General features: G+C 62.3%; 1 protein-coding gene across 5 annotated transcripts in view; it reads left to right on the forward strand.

The window, feature by feature from the left end:
- ZFYVE28 (zinc finger FYVE-type containing 28) overlaps positions 1–22,100 on the forward strand; it is a 58,610-nt gene that overhangs the window by 35,255 nt on the left and 1,255 nt on the right. Inside the window, exons 7-12 of one of the 5 annotated variants that reach the window (XM_039838284.1) lie at positions 2,503–2,604; positions 5,952–7,169; positions 16,603–16,715; positions 18,204–18,320; positions 19,364–19,468; positions 21,612–21,715. In XM_039838284.1, the coding sequence (XP_039694218.1) occupies positions 2,503–2,604; positions 5,952–7,169; positions 16,603–16,715; positions 18,204–18,320; positions 19,364–19,468; positions 21,612–21,715 (1,759 nt within the window). Of the gene's footprint in view, positions 1–2,502; positions 2,605–4,095; positions 5,601–5,951; positions 7,170–9,243; positions 9,338–9,454; positions 9,707–16,602; positions 16,716–18,203; positions 18,321–19,363; positions 19,469–21,611; positions 21,716–22,100 lie in introns of those variants that run through there. The other 4 variants (XM_039838287.1, XM_039838285.1, XM_039838286.1 and 1 more) reach the window with 4 other exon arrangements.

The raw sequence follows: 22,100 nt of genomic DNA on the forward strand, positions 1-22,100 counted from the left end.
CCAGACAAACAGTTGCTGCGGAGGGTTCTGGATGCTGGGGTCGGGGGCGGTGCTCGGGGCAGGGACCGTCTGGGGTGGACAAGGACAAGCGTGAAGGACAGGCTCTCGGGGTCCTGGAGCATGCAGAGGGCCGAGGCAGCGTCTGGGGCTGGAGCGAGAATGGGGTGATTCACAGGCACCTGTGTGGACAAAAAGACCCCACAGTGGACGTTCCTGAAACTGCACCCCTGCAGGATCCCGCCTTTGAGATATGGGTGTCCTGGGACCCCCAGGTGGCACCCAGGGAGCTCTCAGAGCAGAGGCGGAGGAGCTGGGGGGCAGTGGCGAGAGCTGGGGCACTTGTCTCTGCTGCCCCTGCCTTCGCCCCTCTGCCCCCCGCCCCTCCGCCTGGGAGATGGAGCGCTGCGTGCCGTCTGGGGCCCTGCGCCGAGCCCGCGCCAGAGTAATGGCGCCCCCGAGGTGGCAGGGCTGCTGGGTCTCGGGCCAACACGGGCAGAGCCCCGTGTCCTCAGATGTGACCCCAAAAGCAGGAGCTGCACATGAGAAACGAGATGAATTGGACTTCGTCACAATCAAAAACTTTGGCGTATCGAAGGACATGGCCACACAAGTGAGGAAACGGCCTGCAGGGTGTGAGCGTGTCCGCTCGCCCGTCCCGCGCGGCCGCCCTCCTACCGCTCACCCGAGCTGCTCCTGGGCCCGGCCCCGGCCCCTCCTCACCCCCGCGTATGCCCGGGCTCCCCGGGACCCAGCCGCCTGCCTGCCAGGCTCAGCTGTGGGGGCCGCCCTGTCCCTCTGCGGCCTGTGATGGCACGAGGCCTGAACCCCGCAGCCCTGCTGGGCAGTAGCCATGGGTGGCAGCTCCATGGGACCTAGCAGCTTCCTTTGACAGCAGGCCTCATCCCCCTCCCCCACCCGTCCACCCCATTCCATCAGGCCCTGGGCTGGTGGGACACTGAACAGATGTTTGCTGAGCTCTACCAGGACCAGCCACCCCTTGTCCTCAGGGGTGCCCGAGCGTGGGGACAGAGACCGCTGGGCTGGCCCACAAGCCTGCTCTCTGCTCCATCCTGGGCGGTCAGCAGCACTTCCCAGAGATGCTGAGTGGGAGGGCTAGGCCCGCAGAGAGCACATGGTGCCTCGAGTGCCCACGGAAACACCACAGGATGCTAGGACAAGGCTGAGGGTACATCCTCAGGCCCCCCACCTCCCACGAGAGGCGCTGGGCCCGGCGGTGTCCTGCCTGGGACCCAGAGGAGGGGTCAAACTCCTTTGCATTTTGCACACGAAGCTCAACCTTTTAAAGGAACAAGGTCCCTCCATTCAGTTTTGTTGATCAGCTGTTCTCACTGAACTGGACGTGCCCCGGAGCGCCTGGGGACTCTGTATGTGCCAAGGTTTGAGCTGTCTGGCCCGGAGACCCAGGGAGTCACCAGAGGAGGGTCCTCCCGGAAGAGGCGGGTCTGGACGTGGGTGGCGGCCCAGGCGTGGAGCTGGGCAGGGCTGCAAGCAGTGTGTGGCCAGTGTGCCATCTGGGGAACACGGCTCCGCCTGCAGAATCAGCACCTGGTGGTGGCCCCTGAACAGAGTCAGACAGGGCACGGGGCCCAGTCCAGGGATGGAGTGCCCCTCAAGGCACAGGGATGCCTGGGAGACAGGGCCCGTCCTGCATGGGGGGCAAGGGGGGCTGCCTCCTGTCTTGAACGGGGACGGAGCGTGGGCCAGATTTCTGGGAGGGAAAGACGGGCTTGGGGACAGCCTGGGCAAAGGCAGGGGGAGCACAAAGCACACAGTTCGGGTGTGGGTGCCGGGTTCGGGAGTGAGCTGCACTGACGGGCTGGGACTGGATTGTCACAGCTGTCACAGCCGGGTGTGGGCCAGTGCGAGTGTGACTCAGGGCAGCACCTGGACTTCGGGAGGCGATGAGACCAGAGGTGTGGGGGCCCCAGGGGCCCAGAGAGCACAGTCGTGAAGCGTCTCCCCATCTGCACAGGGTCCCTGAGGTGCTCGTGCCTGACCCCACTGGGACCAGACAGGGCCCAGCCGTGGGTTCGGGGGCCCACGTCGGGGGGTGGCCGGGCAGGGTTGCGAGCTCTCGCCTCCCACGTCCGGTCTCCTTTGAAGCGGACGGTTTCAGGTTTCCTGCTCACAAACCTCTATGCCGGCCTTGCACGGAAACGCAGGCCCAGCTTCCCGTTTCCAGGGGGTCGATATCAGTGACAAGCTCGATGCTGAGCCGCCTGGCTGCCATGGCGACACGTGCAGACACATGCTCACGGTTGTTCTATGATCCCTCGAACGACTGTAAGCTGATCGAGTTCGAAACATGATATGGTCTGGGTGACCATTCTCATGGCTTTTCTCTGAACTTGTTTACGATCCGCTCATGAGGCGGAGCTCGTGTCCGAGTGCAGGGTGGCCCTGGATGCCCTGGATGTGGTCTGGGCTCGCCCAGTGGCTGCAGGGCCTGATGCCAGGCTGGCTTTTCTGTCTCGAATGTAGCGGCCTCGTGGTCTACGCAGACGGACCCCTGAACTTGGACCGCAAGGCGGAAGACATGTCTGAGCTGTTCCGGCCCTTCCACACGCTGCTGCGGAAAATAAGGTGGGGACGGAGGAGGAGGGGGTGGAGGGGGCGGAGTGGCGGGGGGGGGATGAAGTCTCCCCAGCCGGCCTCTTGGCCTCTTTTCTGGGACGGTGGGCGGCAGCTACCAGTCCCCTCCTGCCGGGCGGTGCTGGAGCCTGGCCCTCCATCCTAGGTGCTGGTTCGCGGCCTCAAAGCCCCTCCGAAGGCCGAGGCGGTTCCTTCCCCACAAGACCCTGGTCTGTGTTCCTGGCCAGCAATGTGGAGACCCAGCCCCTGGGTGTAAACGCCCGTGTGCTGGCCCTCCCTGTGGCTTCTCACGGCCCCACTAGACGGATGGGCCCATTTTACGGGAGAGGCTGTGGAACGGGTGGCTTGGGGTGTGCCAGGGGCCCCACAACCTGCCCTGGGGGGCATCCCGCTGTGCCGGGCTGGGGCTGGGGGCGCAGGCTGGGACTGGTGCTTGCTCCACACGCCCCCAACACCCGCTCCAGGGGCTCTAACTTTTCTTGGACTACTTTAGGGGGGTCACGTGCTCAGTTCTCCTGTGTGCCCACTGCTGTGCCCACTGCCGCCCCCCATGCTGCGGCTCGTTCTACCCCCGCCTGGGTGACTGGCCTAGGTGGCATTGGTGTCTTTGGCCCTGTCTGTGCTGTTCTGTGGGCTTGGTGACAGCTGGCCTGGGTGACCATGCTCTGCCCTGAGGGTCCCCTGGGCCTTTGGCAACAGGTCCTCCAGCATCTCTGACCTTGAGCTTCCGCCAAACCCTCACTTTAAACTGGTGCGGAGCCCTCACTGGTGGCCTCTCTGAGCTGTCGGCCCAGACAGATGGCCTCGCTGGGCTGTGACCTTGGGTGCCGTGGTTCCCTGCCATGGTCGGTCTGCAGGAAGCCCCCTTCCCAGCCGCTGGTCCAGTGCTGTCCCTACAGACGCCTGTGGCGCCCTTCCTGGGTCTGGCGGGACATCTCAGCACAGGGTGGCCTTAGGCATGACAGCCAGGTGTGCCCGCTGTGTTGCGGGTCCTTTTGGGGAGCCCAGCGAGCATGGAACCCCAGGTGGAGCCACAGGTGCTGGGAACTCAGACAGGGACGTGACCCAGCACATGGTGGTCCTAGAGAGCCGGGGGCTTGGGTGGGTGATCCACAGCCTGGCGTCCTGTGACGGGAGTGCTCGGTCCAGTCTGTGGTCCAGCTGGTCAGTGGCTGCTGGCTGCTCCCCTGGTGCCCAACCCTGGATGTCCTACTGGGAGATGAAGTAGTAAATGCGGAGAGATGATGGGTGACGTGGGGGCCGGGCAGGGAGGCACAGGTGCTCAGAGCAGACGGGCGGAAGGGCCGGCTCTGGGGACATGGGCAAGGGGACAGTCCAGAGCGTACGAGACATGCGTCATACTCAAAAGTCTGACACCACGATTGGAATCAGAAGGCAGAAATACAGAAAACGGATAGAAGCAACATTCAAAGAAATAATGGCCAAGGATTTTCTAAAGCTGAAGAAAATCTCTGCGCACAGATTGAGGCTGAAGGAAACTCGAGGCTAGCGGAACAGAAAACAAACTTGGGCACGTGCATCCAAGTGAAATTGCTGGAAGCAGAAAAACCCTTCACGCAGCCAGAGAAGCAGGGCAGGCTGGTTCGAAAGGGACGGGAGGTTGGCAGCCGCCTTCTCGACAACAGACAAACGCCGTGGAAGCCAGAAGGCGGCGAAGTGACGTGTATTTAAAGAGCCGAAAGGCGAGAGCCGCCGACCAGTGTTATACGCGGCAGAGACGTCCTTCCAAAATGAAGGCGACGTCAGAATTACTCAGAAACACGGAGCTGGAGGAACTTGTCATAGCAACCCGCACGCACAGGTGAACCGATCGGAGTCCTGTGGGCAAAGGAACTGAGGCAGGTGGACACGCGGGAGTCCGGGGACCCGACGTGCAGACGGACGGCGGGAGACGATCCTGCCGCCTTTCGACGTTCCATGTCACTCATCACAAAACCGGTTTCAGAAACATCCTCCGTAAGCGTGTCCGTAAATGTCAGCCGCTCAGGCACGCACCTGAAGCCGTCCGAGACCGCGCCGAATGTTGCCAGATGTTATCGACATAAAGGAATGAAGACCTGAGTCAATAGCCAGCCGCTCCACCCTCAGGGTGCAAAACAGCTCTGAGATGATCCTGGCCTTTCTCAAACGAATCTGTGAATCCAGCGCAGTCTTTCCTTCCTTCCTTCCTTCCTTCCTTCCTTCCTTCCTTCCTCCTTCCTTCCTTCCTTCCTTCCTTCCTTCCTTCCTTCTTCTTTCTTTCTTTTTTGGCAGAAATTGACAAATGAATTCTAAAATTCAGGTAGAAATGCCAGGGGCCTAGAACAGCCAAGAAGAAGGAGGTTGCTGAAGAGGAAGAACAAAGTGGGCTGTCGCTCCTCCGTCCTGCCGCTGGTGGGCTTCCAGTGGCTTCCGCGGGTAATGCCGGTGTGACTGGGCTGGCGGACACGTGTGCATGTCACGAACGTGAACAATGCCAGGGCCCGCCTCTTGCGAAGCCGCGGAAATGCCGGTGCAGACGTCGTGCAAAGGCGGGCTTATGACCTCTCAGCAGAAGGGTCTAGAAACAGATCGGCACACACGCGCTTCCCTGACTTAGGACAAAGGCGACATCGCGGGATGCTGGGAATGCTCGTTTTTTTTGTTTGTTTGTTTCTGTTTTCTTTTCCTGATAAATGAGCTGAGTCAATAAAAACCATATGAGAAAAACGTGTCTGGATTCGTACCACGATCACACAGAAGAGTTAGTTCCATTCGAGTCGCAGGTACAAATGGGAAAAGTAAAACGGTAAAGGCTTCAGGGGACAAAGTCAGCAGCTTGGGGGAGGCGAACTTTCTTCAGCAGGACACCGAAGACTAACCGTGGGGAGAAAAATACAATAGACGGCACTTCGTTGAAAGGTAAAGCTTCGGTTCATCCAAAGACACCGTTAAGAGAGTGGAAAGGCAAGCCACGGAGTTGGACAATGTATCCCACGAAGAACTTAAATCCAGAATATGCGAAGGACTCCTCTTAATAAGAAAAAGACGGACAACCTGATTAAAAACACGCACGGGTCAGGGAGGGTTCTATGGGCCGATTAACGTACGGACGGCGCACAAGTTCACGGGTCCTCAGGCCAAAGCCGTTTGAAACGGCAGGACATACATCACACACGCCCCTGAAGGCACTCGATGAAAATGCCTCGTGTTCCGAGGGTGGGGGGGCAGGCTGCCGCCAGGCTGGGGGCGGCTGCCAGTGCTCCGCATTTGTCACCAGCACTCGGTGGCGCACACGGTCCCCCGGAGGCCGGGGCGGCCGCTGGGACCGTCACGCGCTTGTGTCTCGCCCCCTGCAGGGATTTGCTGCAGACTTTGACGGACGAGGAGCTGCACACGCTGGAACGTAGCCTCTGCGTCTCCCAGGACGCGGAGTTCCCCATCCGGGCCGATGCGCAGGTGCCCCCCGCCCTGGCGCCCGCCTTCCCCCCGCCCCTGCCCCCCGAGGAGCTGCTGTCGGCCAAGGCCAAACTCCCGGAGGCGGAGCTGGCCTGCTCCATGCAGTACGACGACCAGGAGCTGGAGCAGCTCAACCGCATGGTCCACAGGGCGGGGGCCGAAATGTCGTCCCTGCTGTCACCGCCCAGCGCCTGCCAGTCCCCCGCCCGCGGGCCCGGCCCTGAGGGCAGCCCTGGAGGCCAGGCGGCCCCGGGCGGCGGGCAGCCACAGCCCAGCAGCGACGAGGAGGAGGGCAGGGTGTTCTTCATGGACGACGTGGAGGCAGCGGCCGAGGCCCCGGGCAGCCCGTCCGGGTGGACGGCCAGTGCCAGTGACGACCCCCGGGGCAGAGCACGGGGCGGGGAGGACGGGGACCTGATCAATAACAATAACATCCAGGACGGCAAAATGCCGCCGGCCGGCCCCAACTCTTGCAGCTGCCTGGACGGCTGGGAGGGGACCGTGGACGCCGCCGAGATGGCCGAGGCGATCGCACAGCGGACAGGGGGCATGAAGCTCTCGGCCACGGTCATCTTCAACCCCAAGCCGCCCACTTCCCTGGACGCGGCTGCCCCGGAAGCCCCCGGAAGCAGCGGTCCTCCGTCAGAGCCCACGGCCGAGGGCCCGGAGCGGGGCCCCCGCGAACTCGGCTCCACGGCCACCAACTGCCTCCTTAACTCCTGCGTGTGCTGCGGGGGCTGTGGGGGCGGCAGGGAGGACGCGGCCGAGAGTCTGCCCGACAAATGCCGCCCCGGGGGCGTCATCCGCGCCTGTCACGTGGGCCCTGCCAAGGCCAGCACCAAGGGTGCGCCCGTGAGGCCGGAGGAGGCCCGGCCGGCCCTGGAGCTGCCCGGGGGCCCCCCGGCTCCCCCGCCCTCGGAAGGCGGCCCCGACGGGCAGGAGCCCAACGCCCCCACTTCCAGCAAGTGCCTCGACACCTCAGGGCCTCCAGCGGACTCGGCAGACCGGCCGCACGGAGGGGGTGCAGGCCCAAGGCAGCAGGAGTCCAAGGGCGGACAGCAGGACGGCGGGCAGCACCCCGAGGCTGGGGAGGACAGCAGGCGGCCCTCGGGCCCCAGGTAAGGGCCTCTGTGGCCGCAGGGTCTGTCCTCTCTGTGGCGTCGGGCGTGTGACGTTGGCTGTGTTCCCCACGGCCCCTCAGGTGTGGTGTGTGTGTGGTGGGCGGGGACGGGGGTGGTGCAGCCGGGGCACTGGCTGCAGAGGAATGTTCCCGGTGGTCTCCTGGAGTCGTGGGCACCTTTCACGTGACAAGGTGACACGGGCACAGTACCAGGCCTTCAGGCCACCCCCGTTTGCCGCGGCAGCCCAGCCCGGTGCAGGGTGGTTGGTCTGTGGGTGAACTGGGCAGTGCTGAGCGGGCACCTCCATGTCTCCTCCCTCCTCTCTGTGGCCTGGGCCTGGCACCCACCTGACCGACGTGGCCGCTTGGCTCGAATGGGGCTGCAGGTCGCTGCCCAGACCCTCAGCAGTGTGTGTGGCCCCCTGGACAGCTGGGCCCTGCAACCACCCTTGGCAGGCTCCCAAAGGTGGCCAACCAGGAAGGGCGGGTCTGCGGGGCCCAGGTGCCCACATGTCTCCCTGGCCTCGAGGCTGTTCTCCTGCCCCCGCCCCACACGCCGGACTTACCTGCACCAGGCAGATCAGTGAGCCAGGGCCCGCCCGTGTCCGCTCTGTCCTTGACACCAGAGAGGGGCCCCTGTGTCCGTGACCTCGGAGGCTCACACTTGGCTGTACCACCGTTGGGCCTCTCACCAGGACCCTGCCTGGCGAGGCTCCCGCCCTGGCTTCGGCCATGTCCACCCGGAGGTGGTAGGATGGCGGGAGAGGGTGTCCAGGAGGCCGGACAAAGCCCCCTGCCAGGACGTGTGGGAGCCGGGCACAGAGGGGTGGTCAGCGGGGCAGGACCGGGGTGGTCAGCAGGAGGGGACAGGTGTGTGGGAGTGAGAGCCTCGCCGGGGGGAGAGGTCTTCACACGCGGGGAAGCGGTCTCTGGGTGCAGGGCCGTGTAGCCGCCGCCGCCTCCTCTCTGGCCGTGTCCCCCGGCGGTGTGTGTGAGGAGCTGGCCAGGCCGCTGTGGGTGGGAGGCTCTTCCTTTTCCCATGCACAGCCCCGGTGCTCTGCGGCCCGGTGGCCAGACGCAGCCTTTTCTCCGTGGGGTCTGCCGCCACACCCCAGCCCCCGACAACCACGAGTCTGCTTTCTGGCCCCATAGATGGGCCGACTCTGGACGTGTCGTATGAACAGAGTCACACAGTTCGTGGCCTTTTGCATCTGACTTCCTTCCCTGCACATCATGCTTTCGAGGCTCGTCTGCGGCGTAGCGAACACTCACGCTTCCTCTCTGTGGCTGGATGATGCCCCATCCGTCCGTCAGTGCGTGTGTGTCCTTCCTGCCTTCGGCTGCTGGGAGTGGCGCCTCGTGGCACTTCGTGGCGTTCGCTCTTTCGGGCGGGCGTAGGCGCGGGGCGGCCGGGTCGCGTGGCTCAGCAGTTCCAGGCGCCGGCGGCTGCGCCCCGAAGGGGCCGCGGTTCGTGTTCGCACCGGACGTGGTCCTGGCCCCGGCCTCTCCCCCTGCACACCAGCACCGTGGTCGGCTAAGGCTGTTTTCAGGAACGTGGGGCGAAGTGACTGCTTTCAGCTCGCTTGACGTCCTTCTCGCTTTGAGGTCGTGCCCCCGGCTTTACTCACGGCGGTTACTTCATTCCATTTAGCATCGGATGCGTAGAGATTGCACGCGACTCGATTTAGAGTTGTAATTACGTGAAGTGTTTGCGTGGTTCCCGGTCAGAGCTACAAAGTAAGACGTACCTAGAGAATTCTGTCACTTAGCCACGTTCTCCCCCTGCCCTAAAGTAACAGTTTTTAAATATTTTATGGTTCATCCTTCAATTTAAAAAATAGAAGCCGATGTACACACACACACAGAGACATACACAAACATACACACACGTGCGTGCACACACACGCACAAAGACACACACATGCGCACATATACTGCACACACATGTACACACGCACACACACACACGCACACTCACACACGCACACATGTACACCCGCGTGTGCACATGCACGTGCGCACATGGTGCGTGCATGGTTTTCCTCCTCCCGCAAGCAGTCCTGTCTCCCAAGCTTCCCTGACCGAGCCTGGAGGCCTGTCCATCGTAGCTTCTAGAGATGTCACCACTGTAACTTTCGGACGCGTGGGACCCTGCTGCGTGCCTGGACTGGCGCGTACTGAGGCCTTGCTGCCGGCCTCGGGTTGTTCCAGACTTTGCCGCAGTGAGCAGCTTCGTGCCGTTTGTGAGTGTGCCCCCAGCCTGCTGGATGCCTTCTCCCTCAGGGTCCCCAGGTCATCGGGAAGTGACTCGCTCTTCTGCACAGCTGATGAGAAGCCACCACGAGCTGTTTGACAGGACACGTGGATTTTAGCCTTTGACCTGCACCCGCTTCTCTTGCTGCCTGTCCAGGTGACGGCCCGTGGACACCTCCTGCTTTCCTGACTCGTCTGCCGAGGGCACTGTTCGTCACATCACACCGTCAGCTCCCCAGGCCCCAAACACCGAAGCTAAGCTGAGAAAAGGGACGAGGACCCCCTCGGTGGCCTCGAGGGATGGCCCCGTCTCCCAGGGAAGCACTTCCAAAAGGTGCAGAGGGTCTGAGAAGGGCGAAGGAGGCCGGTGGCCGGGCTATCAGGATGGCCACGTTATCAGGACGGCCGCGCTTGAGTCAGGACCTTGGACAGCGGTCTCCAGGGCCCAGTGCTGCGCCCCGGCTGCTGGAACCGGGTCAGCAGGCGGCGCCTGTCGTATCCCTGGCCAGTGCTCAGGGGCAGCGTCCTTCGTCCACATCACACGCTGGCTCCCAGGTGGCTGAGCGAGGCCCTGGACACCCTCCCAGGGGCCAGAGGGAGGCGGCCCGACCTCGTGGAGCCTGGCAGAATGTGAGGACAGAGGCAACAAGGCCGGCCCTTTGTCCGGTGCAGGCAGAACGTTCGCCAGACACGGCCACGTGTTCCAGGCATCGGGCCGGTGGCGTCAGCGTGCGCGAGTTCTCGCCGTGGAGACGGCCCCGGGCTCAAGGCGGGATGGACGGACTCGGACCCGGAGAGGCTGGCGTCCGCCTTGGCTCAGAGCTCCCGCAGCACAAGCCGGCCTGCCCCGCGGCCCTGTGCCACTGTCACTTGCCAGTGACAAGCCGGCGTCCTGATCTGGCCATGAGGCCTGCCCGTCTGGTGTGTGTCCGCCGCCCCTGCTGTGTGTCCCGCCGCCCCTGCTGTGTGTCCCGCTGGCGGGAACAGGTGCAGCCCTGCTTCAGGAGCCTCCCGCCCGCGTCGGGGGCCCGCAGGACCAGCCGCAGGCCTCGGCGTCACGCTTCGAGACGGTGCCATGAGGGAGACGCACAGGTCTGCTTGCCCGGGGGACATCTGGGGTGTGCCTTCCCGGACAAGGAGAGCGGAGCCCCCAGATGGAAGCGCAAGGCTGGGGGGGGTCCTGCTAGGCCGGCAGCAGGGCATCCTGGAGCGGGGTCCCCGCCAGAAGCCGCCCCTGTGGCACTCCCCAGGGCCAGTCCCCACGGAGCTTGCCCAGGGTGGCGGGACAGTGCCCTTGCCACAGTCTTCAGCAGAGGGGTCTTTCCACGGCCTTCTTCCTTGCTTTTTTGGTGCCCACAGATGAGCCCCTTTGGGGAAAGTTAGCCCTTTTTAAACGCCGTCGTTGCCTGTCTGGGGTCCCCGCCTCATCCGGAGCCTGCCGCACTCTTGGGGCCCGTGGAAGCCGCTCCGTAGGGCGCGGACCCCCCGCCGCCTCCCGTGCCTCCTTCTCCTTTGCGGACCTACCTCTGCCTTCTTGAGAAAATAACACTGACTCGCTCATTTGTCTAATGCTCAACATGGTCCCTATTCATCGTAGAAATGTATAAAAACCTAAACAAGAATAAAGGACGGAAATAAAAGCCATGCGAAATCTCGTGAACAGTTTTATTGTTTTCCTTTCCACCAAATATTATTTTTTGATCATTTCTCCGTAAAGATCTTTGAAAACATGATTTTTGTAGAATTTTACTCTATTGTGGGGATGGGTGCTAATTTATTCTATGCTTCCCCATTTTCATACTTTTTTGCTTGTTAAATTAGCTCGGGGGTCACTCTCCCTCGTGATTCCGAGTCCGCCCCTCGGACGGTTTCTTTAGAATCTATCCTTAGGGGCAGAATGGCCACAGCAAAGCTGCGGAGTCTTTCAGGCTCGGCCACTCACTGTCAGAGTGTCTTCCTCGGCGCGTGCCACGCTGGCTGTGACTGTGCCCACCGGCTTCCTCGGCTTGAGAGCAGATGTGGGGTCCTTCGCTGCCGTCACTGACGTTTCTCTGATTTTGGTGCCAGGCATATTTCTTCCTGCCTCGTGCTGCCTTCTCTTTCTGCGGAGGGACTGTCCCTTCCCTCCTTCGCCTGCTTCCCAGACGAGTTTTCACGTTTTTCCGACTGACTTGTAAAGGTCCCTTCTACCCGCTGTGTGTTCCAGGCCACCTTTCCCAATTTGCTGTTTGCCCTTCGATTTTACTCAGTGGTGTCTTTTGATTTACGGACGAGTCCCAGCTCACCCTGACCCAGAGTCTGCCCTGGTGACGGTGCAGGTGTCCTCAGCCGAGGCAGGAAACACTGTCCTTGCCGCCCGCTCCCAGCCTCTTACCAGTGACCCCCGCCCCCATCCGTGGTCAGAGGTGAAGCTGTTCTCAGAGCACCAGGCCGCCTCGCTGTCCGAGACGTCTCCAACCGTCAGGGAGAGCTGGGCTGCGAGGGCTGATGGCCATCCTCACGTACCGGCAGGGTCACCCCAGCTCTGGCTTAGGGGGACCACGCGGATGACACGGGGCCAGACAGGACCAGATGGGAGGGTACAAGAGCTAGGTCAGGGGTCAGAGGGCCTGAGCCCGTTGACAACATCAGCCATGCAACCTGTGGCAAGCACAGTGACTGTTGCCCGCATCACCGGATCCTCGAAGGGGCAGTGATCACCCCGTAAAGCAGAATGGAGCACCCCACACAGTAGGCCCTGGGAGGGGTCCTGGGAGGGGTGCTGCTCATCCCTGATGGGCCTCACCTGTGCCTGAGGCCTTTCTTACTAGCTCACAGCAGCTGTTGAGCTGGAAAGAACACACCCAGCTGGCCGTGCTCTGGGTAGGCAAGGCCTGGCCGAGGGGTGGCAGTGACTGCTGGGTGACCGCTGAGCCCGGCACCCTGGACAGCTCTGTTCCAGCCCTGCTCTTCTTCACCTTGACCCTCACGATCCCACCCAGCACCGGCCATCAAGGCCCCTGGTTCCTGACTCAGCCCCTCCTCCAGCCCCGTGGCCTCACAGCCACCATCGTCAGCCACGCCGCCTGGCCATGTCTCTCCCTCCCGCCCATCCAGTGCCACGAGGTGGGGAGTGTGGGCCGGGCATGGGGCAGTGAGGGGAGGCCTGGATGGAGGGGCGGGGCTGGAGGGGGTGTGTCCAAGGGGCAGGCCCAGCGAGGTGCCACAGGAGCAGAGGCTCGGGCAGGCGGGTGGGCGCAGAGCAGAAGAGGAGGCAGGGGAGGGGAATCTGAGGGGCCGCGGGGCGGGGGCTGAGCCTGCCTGGAGGGTCGTCGCCCCACAGGCAGCAACATCTGGGTGGCAGTGACACAGTCTGGTGTTCCGGTGCTGTTGAAGCAGCTTAGCTGAATAAATCGGCGTGCGGCAGGCATGTGACAGCCCAGGCTCCTGGTGCCGTCGGCCCTTCTCACGTTAGCCGTTGGGACGGTGTGAACTGTGAACGGCCTCTTGTTGCGGCTTTGAACCTGCATGTCCCTGAGCACCCGCCATCTGTTCACAAGCTCGTTTGCCACCAGCCCGTGCTCTTTGGTGAAGCATCTGTTTCAAACTTTCGCTTTTTCCTTCTATTGGGCTGTTGGTTTCTGTACTGAGTTTTGAGAGTTCTTTCTTTATTGTGGACTCAAGTCCTTCATCAGATATATAGTCGACAAATCTCTTCCACAGTCTGCGGCTTGTCTTCTCATTCCAAGAGTATCTTTTGAGGAGCCGAAGTTTCTAATTTTGACGAAGCCCAATTTATCAAATTTTTTTTTGTACATTGTGATTTTGGTGTCATCTCTTAAGAATTATTTTTATAACCCAAAGTCACGAAGATTTCTTTCCTCCGTTTTCTTCTAAAAGTTTTATACTTTTAGTTTTACATTTAGGTCTGTGATCTATTTTGAGTTAGTTTTTGTTTGTGGTGTGAGGTGTGGATCAAAGCTGTATTTTATTTTGCATAAGAAAAGCCGCTTGTTGGAAAAGACTGTCCTTTCTTCCCAGAATTGCCCGGGCACCTTCGACAAACGTCAGGCGAGCATCTTCGTGTTACTTCTGGACTCTCTGGTCTGTCCGCTGACCTTTTTTGTCACACTGACACCACTGTCTTGCTTGCGGCCGCTTTATAATGAGCCGTTGAGTCAGGTGGTGCGATCTCCAGCTTTGCTCTCCTTTTCCATGTTATTTTGGTTATTCTGGGTCCTTTGCATTACGTCCGAATTTTCGAACCAGGTTCTCAGTTACTTTTTTTTAAAAAGCCTGCTAGGAATTTTATCGGCATTGTGTTGAATCTCGAGGTCAGTTTGGGAAGAATCAACACCCTAATCATATCGAGTCTTCCAATTCAGGAACACAGTGCATCTCTCCCTCTATGTAGGTCTTTAATGAGTCCCAGCGAAGTTTTGTAGCTTTTATCGTTGAGGTCCCACACACCTTTCGTGATATTTCTCCAAGGATTTTGAGTCTTTGATGCCATCGTAAATGGTAGTTTTGTCATTTAAATTTTCAGCATATAACTCTTGCATTTTTTTGTTCGATTTATTCCAAGCACTTTAATCTTTTTGGTGTGATTGCAAATAGGATATTTTAATCTCATTTTCAGTTCATTGCTACTATATCTTGATGTAATTGATTTTTAAAAATAACGACTTTCCTGACATACAGCGTATGCCCCATAAAGGCCGCCCTCGTAAAGTGCACCGTTCAGTGGTCCCGATGTGTGTTTACGCCCAGCCTTTCGAATGTCGAGCCGGTCCAGGCCTCTGCCACGCGGACCCCCTCAGTCCCTTCTCTGTTCTCCCCTTGGCCTACACCTTTTTTTTTCCCCTCCATTTTAACTTTGGTAAAATAGATATAACATAAAATTTACGATTTTAACCCTCTAAGCATCCGGTTCGGTGGCATTGTGCACACTCACGACGTCGTGCGACCAACGCCACTCTCTGTCTCCGGAACGTTTTCATCTTCACAAACTGAAACTCTGTCCCCGTGGAACGCTCACGCCCCCTGGGATGTGGCCGCTCTAGGGCCCCCGTGAAAGTGGGGCCGCGCGGTGCTTATCTTCTGGGCTGGCTCGTTTCACTCAGCACAGGGTGCTCCTGGCGCAGCCCTGTTGCGCGGGTGTCAGGATCCCCCTCCTTTTCAGGGCTGGTCGGTACTTCATTATGTGGATGGACCCCTGTTGCTTGTCTGCTCCCCCGTCCGTTAGCACTTGGGATGCTCCCACCTCTGGCCATCGTGGGTGGTGCTGCTGTGACCGCTCGTGCCCTTCAACTTCGTTCTGGGTAACGTCGATGAGTTGCCGTAGGAGCCTGAGTCTCGTTCATATCGAGTGGCCTGGGGCGCAGTCGGTTTCATGTATGTAAAGTCGCAGACCCCAGTGACGGTGTTCAGTGAGGACCTCCTGGATGAGCATTCATTCGGGTCCCTGGAATGGAAGTTGACACCCTGGACGCTGAAGTCTCCACCCCCTTTCCTTGCTCAGCCCCCCAGGTGGGAGGCTGCCAGCCCACTTCCCCAGGCTGAAAGTCGGGGCTTTGTGCCCAGAAGCCCAGCAGCCCTGGAGAGGAGAGCCGCACATCGTCATCAGGATCCCAGTGGGCCCTCGAGTCTCCTCGGCTGGCACGCCCAGCCCAGCCTCCTGGCCCAGAGAAATAGTAAATAAACACTTATAAATGGACGATCATCACGCCAGAGTGTGCCGGTATCACGCACTGCAACGGGACCCGAGGCTGGAAACCAGGGAAGCCCCAGGGCCCCAGCCTCCCTCCGTGGGGACAGCCAGGGGGCGACCAGCCTTTGTGCTTCTGAATGGCTTTGCGCTGCGAGGGGCCACCCCTGGGCAGGCGTCGGGCAGCTCTGCGTGTGAAGGGGCTCACACAGCGCAGGCGGCACCCCGTCACCGGGAAGGCGTGGCCGTATCACCGCCCCCTGCGCCGACCCTCCCAGGCCAAAGCTGGTGTCCTGCCACACGTGGGTTTCACGGCGACGTCCGTGCCCACGTCTGCAGCTGCGCAGAGTCCCGGGTGTGCCGGCCACAGCTCTGACTGCGGGTGGCTTATTTTGGACTCACATGGAGCCAAATGCTCTTTCTGGAGTCGTTGGACACCTCGTCCCCCCGGCCAGTGGCCTTTTAATGCCCCCTCTGAAATGCGCAGCCAGCCAGGATCCCCGCGCGTTTGAGGCGAGCCCCCGGCCTGCAAAGAGACCAGCTCCCGCCAGAACGGGAAAACAGAGATCTGCAGGCCGCCAACGCAACTTGATAAAAATTATACCGAATGTCTCTGGATAGATAAAAGATTCTACACTCACGGAGCTACAGTGAGGGCAGGGAATTAAAAACCTGAACGCAGAAATTTAAATGTCAAGGCAAAATTGGAAGAAAGAAATGGAGAGAATTTCCCAGAAAGTAGGACAGAGCGACAGCCTTGGGAGGTGGGAGGCGAGGCTCGAGGAACCGGAGGGACGGCGTGCGCCCCTGGAGCCGGGCGGGGGGCACCCTCACGTGCAGGCACGACTGTGACGGCTCCTGGGGCCGCCAGGTGACCCCCGACGGCAGACTCGGGAAGCTGGGCGATGCCCTTGCGAAGCAGACGGGGTTGCAGGGTGGCACAGAGCGCCACGTCTCAGTGACCGTGCCTGAGACGACAGGAACTTATTCCCGCAGGTCGGAGGCCAGAAATCTGGGATGGGCAAGGCCACGCCCCTCGGAGGCTCGGGGCGCAGTCCGCCCATCTCCCCGCTTGTGGTGGCCCCAGGCGTCCCCTGGCTTGTGGCGGCCGCTCCAGTCTCTATGTCGGGTCACTTAACCTGCTCCTGTCCCCTGTGTGTGTCCCCTCTTCCACCTCCTGTAAGGACACCTGTCTTTCGATCAGGGCCACCAGATAATCGCACATGGTCTCTCGGGGTCCTTACCTCGGTCACAGCCGCTAAGAGCTTTTTCCAAATAAGGCCATGTTTGCTGTTTCCAGTGGGTAAGGTGTGGACCTGCCCTTTGGGGGCCCCTCCCACCCACTCAGAGGCTGTGAGTAGGTGCGGTGACCCCCCCACAGGCAGAGGTCAGGACGGAGTGTCAACTGAACGCAAGGAGGGGCAGCTGGGCACGGGGCGTGGGGGCTCCGGCCCGGACGCCCGCCCCAGCTCCCGCGTTTGCCTCTGTGCAGGGCTGACCCAGACGAGACTGCGCCCGAGGCCCCCGCAGCCACCAGGGAGAAGGTCCGGTCCCGGTTCCACGGCAGCCACGACCTCATCCACCGCCTGTTCGTCTGCATCTCAGGTGCCAGGGCCGGGCCTGGGGCGGGCGCGGGCACGCGGGCCGTGCGGGGGGAGCGGCTCGCTTGTGTGCGTGGTGCCCGTGGACGTTGCGGATGTCGGGTTCCTGGCCCTGTCCTGGGACTTCCCCACTGCGTCATGTCATCGTCCCCAAGCCCGTGTGCCCAGGAAGAGGAGGACTTAACTCTCCGCCAGGGTCCCTCAGCCGTGGGCGGAGGAGCCCAGCCCCTCCCAGGAGGGCCTGCGCATCTCAGTGTTCACTCTCGGCAAATCTCATTCCCTTGTTCCCTTTCTTCTTCGGGCTGGTTGACAGCGACAGGTCGAGGGAGAAGATGACTGTTTTGTCTCCCCCCGGAGAATTCAGAGAGGGGAGTGAGCAAAAAAAGGTGTCTTTTCGGTGTTTTTCGTTAGTTCTGTGTTTTAAATAGGTGATGCATCCCCGTGCTTCAGAAGCATGAGACGCGTGACATCTCCGCTCGCCCCGCTCCGGCACAGGCGGCGCTTGGCAGTGGTGCCTCCTCCTCGCGGGAGGGATGGCGGGAGTGAGGGGCAGCGGGGGCAGCCTGTGGACTGGTGGCTCTGCAGAATCGAGGTCACCATCTGGGGGAGCAGTACGTGCTGCCGACAGCCCAGGCCCGGCGGGACCAGGAGGGCCGTGGTGGCTCCAGGCCTCAGTTCACTCACCTTCCAGAAGGGACCACATGGTCGGTTTTGAGGGCGAGGGAACGTGGTGCCTCGCAGATGTTCAGTACAGTCGCTGGCACACAGGGAAGCTTCCGGAAGCCTGGGCTGCCTTCTCGTTGCTGAGAGGGATCTCAGGGTGCGTGTCCGTATTCTGGTGCGGGGCGCACGGCTTCTCCCCGGCTTTGCTCTAAGCGGCAGCCGGGTCACCCCCGTCTCAAGCTGGCATTTCTTTTCACTGAGAAAGGCAGAGTCGACATAATTTCGGGGAATGAGGGGACCTCTGCAGGTGGAGGTGAGGGAGGCATTCTCCTGCCAGGAAGCGGCTGGCAGCTGGTGGGGGAGCTGGGCACCACCGCCCGGCAGGATCTACCCTCAGCCCCCAGGCCGCCTGGAACCCCTGCTGCGGGCCTGATGCCGAGTTATTTGGGGCAGTGGGGTTTGTGGGTGGGGGGTACATCTGGGTGCCCTAATGATGGTGGAAAGTGCTGCCATGGGGCGGGCACAGTGGGCTCTGGGATCACCCCTCAGCGAGCAGCCGGGACCCTAAGTTCGAGACGCGTGGGTGAAAACATTGCCCCCCCCCCGTGGCAGGGGCTGTCTCGGGCCTTCTCCCTGCCCCTGGCCTGCTCTGACTCTGGGTGTCGCTTCTGCCAAAGGGTTGTCGCCCAGGCCTGGCAGCCTCTTCTCGCCCTGATCCGTCCGTGGACACGGTGGTCTCAGAGCGTGAGCTCGGGCGGGTCTCACCGCCTGGCAGCGCCAGTCCTTGAACTGGCCAACCCAACCCGCCCTCCCCTGTCCCCTCCTCCAGGTGTGGCTGACCAGCTGCAGACCAACTATGCCAGTGACCTGAGGAGTATTCTCAAGACTCTCTTTGAGGTCATGGCCACCAAGCCAGAAACGGACGACAAGGAAAAGTTGAAGAAGGGTGAGTGCCAGCTGGGGAAGGGCTCAGCGGCTGTCGTGCATGTGCACACACACACACACTCATGCACACACACTCACACTCATGCACACTGATGTGCACACACTCATGCATGTCGCCACTGAAAGCACACTCAAGAGCACACTCATCACGCCCTCACACACATGCACACATACTCATGCACCCTCACACGGACTGCTCCTCAATGCACACACTCATGCACTCACGCATATGTACACGCCACTCACTCACACACTCATGCACACTCACATGCACTCACGTACACACCCACACACTCATGCACACTCATGCTCACTCTCACACATACACACGCACTCAAGCACACTCACTCGCCCACACGCATACACACACGCACACACTCGTGCACACACATAGCAGTTACTTGGTGAGGGAGCAGGTGTCAGGACGGGGTTAGGTAAGGCACAGAGTTCACCGCTGGCTCCTTGGAAAGACTTGGGGTGGGTCCCACAGTGGGGGGGCCCTGCTCTGGGCAAGCTGCCCCTCACCTCAGGATGTCTCAGGCAGGGCTGTGGCCCCACCAGCAGGAGGAGCAGCCGTCTGTCCCGCGTGCCGACTCGATTCTGCCACCTGGTGTCCACACCACCAGGCCGCACTACCCATCTGCCCGGAAGTCCTGGGCGGGTCAGCCTCCTGGAACGGCACAGCTCAGCCGAGGCACATGATGTGGACAGGCCCTGCAAGCAGGGATGGTGGCCCCTTGGCCTTGTCCACGCCTGGCCCTCGCCTGCCCCAGGGGTCGCAGTCTGGGGGGCCTGACCAGGCAGACAGCGGAGGCCCCAGGACTGGGAGCCCATGGCGGGGCAGCCTCGGACACTTGGGGAGAGGCCTCTGGCGGGCCAGCGCCAGCCTGCTGGACAGCGGGCCAAGGCCGCAGTGACTCACTCCGAGTGCTGCGGGGTGTTGGCTGGGTTTAGGGGCGCTAGGCCCTGCTGGCAGCGCCCAGGCGCACCTACCCGGGACAGGTGGTGGTGCGTGGGCCCCGGCGGTCACCCCTTCTCTTCCAGTCACCCAGACCCTGCGGAGCGCGGCCCTGGAGGACTGTGCGCTGTGTCAGGAGACCCTGTCGTCCTCCGAACTTGCAGCCAAGACCCGAGACGGGGACCTGGAAGGTGGGCGTGGAGCTCTGGGCTGGGGCCGAGGCTCCGAGTGCTGAGCGGAGTGGGGCCCCATGCTGGATGTCCCCGGTCTGCCCCAGACCAGCAGCCCCGTGAATACAGTGCCCCTCCAGCTGGGGAGCCCACCCCAGAGCCCGCGCGGTGTCTAGCTTCCCATTCCGGTCTCCTCCTCGGCTCCCAGGGTGGACACCTGTACAGGCCCCTTGGCTGCCACTGTGCAACCTCGGGCCAGTTACTGAGCATCTCTTGGTCCGGGGCCACATGGGGCATGAGGAGCAAGGAGGTGCCAGGGTCCCGTGCTGTGCTGGAGGTGGCCGGCCCTGGGGCATCTGACCCCCCAGCCTTCACGGGCACCCCAGGAAAGGCCTCCCTGGCAGCATCAGGAACTGCCTGCGGGAGTCACGGGAGCAGAGGCAGCAGCGGGCACACTCTGGTCGTGTGGGGAGCACGCCCCTCGCCCCCCACTCGCTTGGTGGTCGGCCGGCCGGAGGCGGGGGGCCTGGTGGTCTGGAAGGAGCATGCAGGCGCGGGGCGCTGGCAGCACCTCTGTGGGGATGGCTGGAGGCCAGAGAGTGGCGCCAAGACGGGTGCCGGCAGGCGGGCCTGCGCGGGTGCTGAATGTGACCAGAGCTCAGAAGGAGGCTGAAGCTGACCCTGTGCCAGGCCAGAGGTCACACCACTCCCAGCGTGCCTGGCTCAGGGCCTTGCTCTGTGCACACCGGGCCACCTTTGCCACAGACCCTGGGGGCAACGGAGGCTGCAGGCTGGGAAGGGGGTCAGGAGCAGAGCAGGCCGCCCCTCGCTAAGCTCTGGCTTATCCACCTTTCTGTGAAGATCGGGCACGATGATGTAAAGCGCCTGGCACAGGATCTTGGGGCCCTGTGCTCGTGGAGGAGGGGCTGGGATGAGCTGCGAGGGTGGAGTGGCCCAGTGGCCCCTCCTGGGTGTGGCTCCCCCTGCCCCCGTAGGTCCTGGCCCGGTCAGAGGGGGTCCAGGCCCAGGACCCTTGCAGGCCCCCCAGGCGGGCGTCTGCACTCGTCTACTCAGCTGGAGGCCCCAGCCCAGCGTGGCCCCCAGGGGCTGACAGGAGCCGTCCAGGGCTTCGCTGGGGCCAGCCAAGGATTTGAGGGGCAAGCATGAGAAATGACCCCCGAAGGTGCGGCCCGAGCTGACGGGATCCCTGGCAGGCAGATGAGGAGGAAGGGAGAGGAGGCAGGACACCCCGGTCTCTGGTGGACTGGTGGCCGTGCCCAGTTCCACCTGGAGGCACTCAGGGTGGGGCCTGCGGCCGTGGAGGGTGGCCAGGACCTCTGGGCAGACTGTGGCCCAAGGGGGCTATGTGAGGTGACTACCCGCCGGGCGTCAGTGCTGGCCTTGGACCTGGTGCACGGTGGCCCCTTGGGGCCCAGGATGGGAAGGAAGTGCCACCTCGCCCTGCGAGCCACTCCTCCCTGTGCTGACACCCCACCCGCCTCGAATCCCAGGCCAGACCTTGCCAGGGGCTCCCACCAGGAGCCGCCTGAGATGAGAGAGCAGCCCATGTGCCTGTGGGAGGAGGTGGCCCCCGGCTGGGCTGCACGGGTGTGGGGAAGGGGCAGGTGGCCACCCTTCGTCTGCCTGCCTCACTCCCGCCGCCACCCTCCCCCGCCCCCCGCCGAACCTGAGAACTGCAGAGGGTGAAGGACAGCATGGGTGGGCGGGAACAGGGACCCCTGACGCTGGCCAGGGAGTTGATTGAGAGGGGTGACAGACGGGGTCGATTTCTTTATTTCTCAGCCTCTCCCCTCTCCACTCTGCCCAAGGGCCTTGCCAGCACCTGCCTGGCAGAGAGAGGCTGGGGGGAGGGTCGCCAGGTGGACACTCTGGCCCACGTCCTGAGCCCTGGGCGAGGAAAGGCTTCGGCTGGGGTCTGATGGACCGGCACTGCCCGCGGCTGCGAAGGCCGACGTCCATGGGATGCTGTCCCTCCCCCAAAACCAGTGACGAGTGCAGGGCAGGGCCGGACACGAGGCGGGCGGGCGGGTTGCCGGCCGGAGGCTCCCGCTCGTCCCGGGCCTCCAGTCCCAGTCCAGCCCACCTGTCCCCACTGGAGCTGCTGCGTGGTCCCTCGGCCTGACCCCCGCCCTCACTGTCACAGACCCGCCCGAGTGGGTTCCAGACGAGGCCTGCGGCTTCTGCACCGCGTGCAAAGCGCCCTTCACTGTCATCCGCAGGAAGCACCACTGCCGCAGCTGCGGGAAGGTGGGTGGGACGCGGCGCAGGGTCAGAGGTCAGGGTCGCGGCGCAGGGTCAGAGGTCAGGGTTGATGCCTAGGAGGCCGGCAAGGCCTTTGCGGAGCTTGTGCAGAGCCCCGGCCCTGCCGTGACCTGGTGAGGGCGTGGCCTCGGGCGGGGGTGGGGTCTGGGGACTGGGGTCTGGGGACTGGGGACTGGGAGGGGGCCTGCGGCAGCCCCGCTGTGGGGCCAGGAGCCCTCCTTGAGCTTGGCCTCCTGGGGCCACAACCGGTCGCAGGTTTTCCCGAAGGTTCCAGCCTCACTCAGGGGCCTGCAGACCCCTGCCCGCCAGTGCCCCGCCTGGTGTGGGTCAGGGGGCCGTGCGGGAGGCCGGGGGTGCCCAGGGCCCTGAC

The sequence above is a fragment of the Pteropus medius genome, unplaced genomic scaffold (genome assembly GCF_902729225.1).
Source record: "Pteropus medius unplaced genomic scaffold, Ma_sr-lr_union100, whole genome shotgun sequence".
Classification (NCBI taxonomy): domain Eukaryota; kingdom Metazoa; phylum Chordata; class Mammalia; order Chiroptera; family Pteropodidae; genus Pteropus; species Pteropus medius.